Below are 8037 nucleotides of genomic sequence, written 5' to 3'. Positions count from 1 at the left end.
CTGGAGTTCAGACGTGTGCTCTTCCGATCTTTTCACGGCATAAACTAAAAATCGCACACAAATGCAGTTTACTGCTTTCGAAAGAGTGAATCTTTACCTTTAATTTGCTTTTATGTTGAGCGTTGTACGATTTTTTTTCAACGAGTTATTCAACATTAAAGCAAAAAGGACCATTTTTGCTTTAATGTTGAATAACTCGGTAAAAAAAAATCATACAACGCTCAACAAAAAAGGAAATTAAAGGTAAAGATTCACTCTTTCGAAAGCTGTAAACTGCATTTGCATGCAATTTTTAATTCATGCCATGGAACTTGTCAAAGTTCGTAAAAAATTTTAAGATTCGTCGGGTCTCCTTTTCTATCCGTGTAATTCCATGAAAAATCAGTAGAATCGTTTTCTAAAGTACCGATTTGAAGAGTAGAAATTTCAAGCTGTAAAATGCTTTTTTGAACATCTCGATACGATCATTTTTGACAAAGTTACATATTCTCTTAAATTTTGCCTATTTTTGGAGGGTAGAGTAAGTGATGCTTCAATTTTGTTGAGAAGTGTAGATGTACGAAAGAATACAATTTCTTCTTTAATAAGAAAAAATATCTGTCCATTTAATTATGAAGATAACGTTTAAAAATATTAAACAGTGATATATAGATTAAAGCTAAATTAAAAATACAAGAGAATGCGTTATTCGTTAATTCTGATGATTCCATCGCTGCGAGTGAATGAAGTTTGTTTTCTCGCGGTATAAAAATCTGGACGCGCGTCGAGACTATATATAATGTCAATTGCGAATCTTCTCGTTTAAACGAGATTGCCACATATACGATAACGAAAGATTCGTCGAAATGCGAATATGCATATGTATATGTATATACGATAAGCAGAATTTACAGTTTCGACACGATTACGTGTGTGGCTACGCGTATTACACACAGCTGTCTGGACGACCGTAAAATCCGGCCTCCAACGTTTGGCAGAATCCTAATTGAGCGTCGGTCGGGAGTAGCAGATGGCTGTTACATCATGTAAAATATTCGCCCGCGCGCGCCGGTCGGCTACAAGCCGTCCTGTAACCAGGAAGCCACGAATTTGCTATTCCAAACGCGCGCCCGTGCGCGCGCGCGCGCGTCCACACGGCCGCGTATATGTTCCGAAGGAAATTGCGCCCGAGCTAACACCGGCGCGGTAATTGCGCGACTAAGTCTGGCGCGTACATTAAGTTTTCAACGGAAATGTTGCGTCCAGCCTTTTCGGGTATCATTTCGCCTTTGCATGTATTCCATTCTTGCGAAGGAAAGAAATACAGCGTCCCATCGGAGATCTCTTCCGAAATAATCTAACCAGTGCGCTTCGAAGCCCCGAAGAGAGACTTCGCGAGTAAGCTTCCGTTGTCAAGTATATTTCACAAATTAATACCGACGAGCCATTAATTGCAGCCGAGCATGCAAATTTCTCTGAGATTCCCGACGAATATCCGAGACGTCCATGTAGATTCACGATCGGTTCGGTAATTGTTAATGTATATGGGGAGACAGGATAAATTCGGGCATTTTACGCCACATGCAGCTTAGAGATTTATTGAACAGAGCGACAGAAATTATAATTTTAATACGATACACGCTAATTGTATTATTTATTACATGTATTTTTTTTTCAAATGATAGTGAAATAACGTTTCCAAAAATCATGCAATAATTAAACAAATTATATAATTAGACCAGACTAATGAGCTAAAACGCTGTCATCCTCGTTTGAATAAGCTCGTTAGTCTGGCCTAATTATAATTAATTGTTTGTTCATGCGATAACCATTAAAATTTCGATCTTACGATTGATTAGAAAATATGCCAATTATATAATAATAATAATTTTTTGCATCTGACTACAAACAAATAGTGAGAGTATAAGTACATTGAATATATTTAGAGGTGCCAGTTGCACTCAATAGGCGAGGCAGCAGCTGAGGAGCTGATTTGAAGCTATATCCAAATATTAACATAGAAATACACGATATTTATATACGTTTCAATATAATTAATTAAAGTAGAAGTAAATTATATTATAGAAGGAGACATATTGTCATATAATATTGAGAATTGCAAATAGATAAGCGAATGATGCCAGTCAATTCAGAAATAAGTTAATATAATGCAAGTAGTGAAAAACACATTTAGAATGTTATTTTAGATCATGATTGAGAATAAGTGATTGTTAAGCGGGTAACTTTCCAGCAAACACAGATTATAACTGCAATGTTGCAGCAAATTGTAACATTTCAGCTGTATTGCAGAAATGATACAATACTAATTATAATGCAAAATAATGTAACGAGTTACTCTTGAGCGAAAACTAAGACAGCGAGCGAACAGTGGATGGAAGGGTATAAAAAAAAATACTGCGTATTCTAAACGAGGCAATTAATACGACAAGTCTTGAATTGTCGAAACAATGAGCGCTAAAATTACAGAGATTCTCCTCGGAGAATATTGGATAACGCTCGATTGCGGTTGAATAATCTGAAGTGTGAGACGGGAAACGCTCGAAACGATTTAATCTGAATCCTTCCTTCGCAGGCCCACGGAGGACTTGCCGGTAGCGATTAATTCCAGTCACCAGAGCGCCAACAAATTGTATCAGGAAGCCGAACGACTGGGTAGGTCTGGCGGCGATTGCGTCCTTACGTATCCCGGCTGCGTCGACTCGCCGTTGGAATCATTTACGGAGATCGTATTCCCTTAAGGGGTTACACGCCACCTTTGAGATTTAACGATACCTAAAATTTGGGATTTCTTTGTGAATAAATGGAGAACTTTGTTTAAAATCTGTTCAAAGGACATTATTGTACATATATAAGAAACTAAAAAAATATCTTTCTATTTTTTTCATGTCCAAAATAGCGGCGCACTGGCCTTGCAAAATCTCTTTTTTTCTATTGGTGTGCAGGATTCCAGGTACACGATTTGACCTTGAACAAAACACAAAGAATTTTCATTATCTACATATTAAAGACTAATGAAGTACGTAGAGATTTTTCAAAATATTGATTTTTTTCAAAATGGCAGCTATTTTAAGAAAGGCTTATACTGGCGAAAAATATACATTTTTCGTAAAATAGCTGCCATTTTGAGAAAAATCAATATTTTAAAAAACCCCTACGTGCTTTATTAGTCTTTAATATGTAGATAATAAAAATTCTTTGTATTTTGATCAAGGTCAAACTATGTGCCTGGAATCTTGTACACCGATTTGAAGATACAGAAAAAAAAATGATTCTGCAAGTAGGTCAGTGCGCCGTCATTTTGGATATTAAAAAAATAAAAAAATATTTTCTTTGCTTTCTTATATATACACAATAATGTCCTCTAAATAGATTTTTAATAAAGTTTATCTATTTACTCACAAAAAATCCTAAACTTAGGTATCTTTTAAGGCCTCAAAGGTGGCCTAATCCCTTAAGTAATCGAATCGTCACGCGCGAGCACCGATGATTCGTTCCCTTCTCAGAATTAGGACACACTCGACAAACCGTTGCGCGCGTTTGACGCGTGTCATTTTTTGCAACGTGTGCATCAGGAAGAATCTTAATGCGCGCCAAGCGGCGCGCAGTCTTCCTTGCGTTTTCTGATGAAGACGATATGGAACGGATGGGATGTACTTACTTTTGTTATACGAGGTAAATTTGATCTGTGTGTTCGTGCGAACGTGAACGATGGGAGTCTACAGCTTGCGAACAGTTGCATTCCCCTGGTCGCAACCAATAAGGTTTATTTGAAAAAAAATTGCGCTTTAAATATAACGGCAACAATTTATTTTGTTTTTTTTTTGTGAAAGCAAAACATGTGTCGATCTAGCATTCGCGTAGATATGCATGTATTTCAGCTTAAGCCGGGAATTTTGAACAAAACTATACCGTTCCAAAAAATGAAATATTTATAATAAATATAAAATATAATAAATACGATAACTGTATATGCGGGAGTTACTCTTGGTATTTATAAATTCTCCAATTTTGTCCAATTCTTCATTTTTACATTTGCATTAGTAAAATACATGAAAAATCGATGTGTATTTGATTAAAATCGCTTGAGAACATACGCAAAATTCATTTATATTCGGACATATTAATTATAAGTCGTTTTTCAGGATTAATATACTTTTACAACATTATCGCACGATTCACGTTTAAGCAAATATATTTTTTTATAAGAGACATAGAACAATATTAATATTTGTCTTTTATAAAAGTTTCGTATTTATACGAACGAACATATCTAATATGTAAGGTAAAAGCATGGCATGAGAAATATTTATAGCTCACTAATATTACTTTGAAAAGGCGATCGTGGCGCAGAGCGCTGCGTGGCAGCTGGCCTGTGCCGAGGATTCAGGTTCAAAACCATCCAGAACTATACGGTGCTCTGAAATACATTGATAAAAAAATGTTGTTAAAATAACTAAATGCGTTTTATTGACAGTTTTTTTTAAATCAATTATATATATTTTTGAATTAAACATACATCAATAACACGAAACATCATTAACATGATATTTTTGTGAATTAACAAGTATTTTGTTGAATTAACAAATGTTTGCTTAACAGCCCGTGACCGCCGCATTTAATTGAATGAAATAATATTTTTTTAAATTAACAATTTTTTTTCTCAGTGTACGCTGCAAGTGCTCTACGGCATTTGACGGCGCAAATTGGAGCACGGTCTCTGGAAAGCGATCGCCTCGGAAAGGCAAGGCAAAACCACTGAAAGTATTCCTGCCACATAAGAATATCCGATAGAGTTCTGAGGAGTTGATATGGTGCCCGACACGGGGCTAAGCAGGGCCTTAATTTAAAATAAATGTATATTAGAACTTTTAATTTATGCAGAACTCTCATAAGAAACATATTAGCTATAATGTTTAATTAATGACAGTCTCCAAATAAATTTTGAATCCAACTTCACTATTAACAAGAAAGTAAAAAGTATAAAAATGAAGGGAAAATGGGATGTGATATGGCATACGGGCCAAAAAAAAATTTACTTATAATACAACAAATTCATTTATAATAACAATAAATAAAATGCAAACTTGTTTTTTTTTAATGTAAACTGATCGAAATATAGCTAAATATGGTTTATATCTTTACAATAGCACATAGAAAATAGAATGTATTATTATGACCAATAAAATTAATTTTAAGTTATTAAATTATTATACAAAATAAACATAAGCATAAAAAAATACAAAACGCTATAATATGCAAACATTATGACATTATTCCATATTTTCTCTCCTTGAAGTAAGTAATTCATATTACTTGTATGACAAACAAAATTTCCATGTCAATCAGAAAGGTCAAGAATCGCAATAAAAAAAACAACGTAATATTGTTCGTATAACATTATTGAGGGCATCTATAGAATATAAACATTAAATTTACTTCAAATTTGTGAGAATATAATTATGACAAACCTGTGATATCTCTAGGAGTTATAAAAATAAATAAATATAAGAAAATCATTGTCACATCGGGTTCGCTGTTTATGCACGTTTGATAACAACTACAACAATTTCCAATGATTGTCACAAGAATGCAGTGCTTTGTTCAAAAAATGAGCCCTTATTCCATAGTAATAGCTTATGTCCATATCACCCACCTTTATCCTATATGAAATTCTTACGCAAGAAACTGCTATGAATAACGTCCATTGGCCCGGCGCGACCGATCGAGTGGACCGTGTTCTGTCGCAGCCTCGCGAAACGAGGGAGGGGGAGGGCGCTAAGTAAATTTCGCTGTCGGGTCTCGTCGTAAGATAGCTCGAGGCACGATATACGACGACCGATTTCTTCTCTCCTACGTGTCTGCCGGGGCTCTTTATCTGGATTCGTAAATACCGCGCATCTCGCCCCGCGCTTCGCCCTTCGTCACCTCTCTCTCTCTCTCTCTCTCGCCCATTTTCTCCTCCATCTTATCCTCCCTTCCTCTTCCACTCTTCTTCGTGCCCCGTATCTATCTCGACGTCTCTTCCTTCCGCGTGTCTCGCGCCATCGAAAAAGTTACGTATCTGGAACTTCATGCGCTGGCACGGGCACTGGCAGCCGCGAGAGAGAGACGATCTCGCAAGGAGCGGATATAGCTCAGCCGGACGATGATGGAGCACGTCTGGTCACGCACTTTCGCATGTCGACCGCGCATGTGTACCGAGTGCCCTAGAATCGGCGGAAAGTGGAGCCGTAATGTTATCCCTCGCGAGATTCAAAGTCGATTTTCGCTAGCGAGTGTTCGTCTGAAAGAATTTATAGTTTTTGAGCTTGTTCTTTTACGGTCTAAGCTTCAGGAGGATATAAAGAGATCATATTCTCCGGTTAATTTCAACTCCGAAACTTTAACAGGAATCTTCGTTTCAAACTTGATCATTGGATCTGTCCTGTTATTGAAAATTGGAAATTTTTGACAAATGACGATTGCCATCCCAAATCTTCATCGAGAACGATCAATAATCCCATATTGCTCCAAGGAATTTAACACCCCAACGCGGGAACATTTTATTACCATTCTGAAATCTGTTGAAAAAGCTTTAATTAAATAATTTAAGATAATTTACCTCTGTAGAAAATGTGAGATTGTCTGCTCGCGGGGAAACGCGAGAGTAGTTCAACGTTGCTTAATTTTGCGTTTATCCTACGTGTTTTCGGAGATCGCGCTGCGTTCCTGGTGTTAAACACATTGTATTACACTCCTGGGATTAACAGTTACACGCGCGATAATAGCATAACGTTACAATAGAATTACGCGCCAGAGGATTACGTGGCTTAATTAATTAAACAATCAACCATTCGTAGGTAACGATATGTTACAATTTTCGGGAAAAAGGATGGATTGTGATGTGCTACACATCCATCTTGCTCGGCGTTGCCCGAGCTGAAGGAATAGACTTTTTCCCTCCCTCCCGTTTGTACTATCCAATTTCGCACACAACCACTTTATTGTCTCCCTTCCCCCCTCCACCCCGCCCTCGTTTTCCATCTTCATTTATCTCACCTCTCGCTGTAACCGTCCTTCCTCTAATTTTTATTCGTCCGCGCGTTCGAAACTTCGTCCCGGTGTGGCCCGAAAACCTCAAGTGTGAAGTATCGGAAATAAGATTACTCGCGTTATTTCGCCCAGCGCGGCGCATTACATAGTTCCATTATAGCGCATCAATTAAAACTTCGCAAGTCATTAACTCGCGGTGATTTACCTCCCGACGTAGAGTAAGAGTAACGACCCTCCTTCTCTATTTAGTCCCACCGATTTACGCTCTCCCCCTTTCTTTTCGACCCCATCTTCATTTATCTCATCTGGCTTTTCTCTCTGCTTCTCTCTTTCTCTCTTTCCTCACGTGCGTTACGTCCTCACGAGCACACACACACACACCCCTCGCCGCCCCTTCTCAACCTCTTTGTCCTCTCCCCGCGTTTCTCGGGGAGGGACTTCAAAGCTCGAGCGTGTAATCTCCTTGTTCCAAAACTTGTTCCGCGCGCGACGCCTCTCTTATCCGGAACTTGTCGCGGGCATTCTCACCTGGGGGAGAGGTAGTGACAACTTTCTGCAAACAGTGATTACAAAGGCAGAACTGACAAACATTCGCAGCAAGGATGGGGCAGGGGGCGAAGGAGGGAACAGATTTCCATCTATCTCGCGACGTTATCCGACTGCTACTTTCCGCGCGCGTTTTCACCCCCATTGTTCGAATTGTATACACGGCTTGTCATTAATTTTAACCGCCGTTACAATTTTACGAGACGCACTCCGCGCTATATTTACGTTATACGCGCGTTGCATCACTCGACGCGCGGAAGTGATAAGATTTAATTGAAAGCGTCGTGCGGGAAAAAAAAGGGAGGACGCGTAAGGTAATTTTGCGTAACGATGATTAATTATGCCTGACGTTATGAGTGTCACTTAAACAACGTTTATACACGCGGAAAAAAGAGTGGCGTTAAATTCAACGTAAGTAGATAAAATATAATTCACGCACACGCACGCACGCACACACAG

General features: G+C 38.2%; 1 protein-coding gene across 1 annotated transcript in view; it reads left to right on the top strand.

Moving 5' to 3' along the window:
• LOC105453119 overlaps positions 1 to 8037 on the top strand; it is a 23709-nt gene that overhangs the window by 6084 nt on the left and 9588 nt on the right. The window contains exon 4 of the mRNA XM_011694834.1: positions 2573 to 2652. Coding sequence (XP_011693136.1) covers positions 2573 to 2652 — 80 coding nt within the window. The remainder of the gene's footprint in view (positions 1 to 2572; positions 2653 to 8037) is intronic.

Source organism: Wasmannia auropunctata, unplaced genomic scaffold (assembly GCF_000956235.1).
Source record: "Wasmannia auropunctata unplaced genomic scaffold, wasmannia.A_1.0 LD336004.1, whole genome shotgun sequence".
NCBI lineage: Eukaryota > Metazoa > Arthropoda > Insecta > Hymenoptera > Formicidae > Wasmannia > Wasmannia auropunctata.
This window is presented reverse-complemented; position numbering and strand designations above follow the sequence as displayed.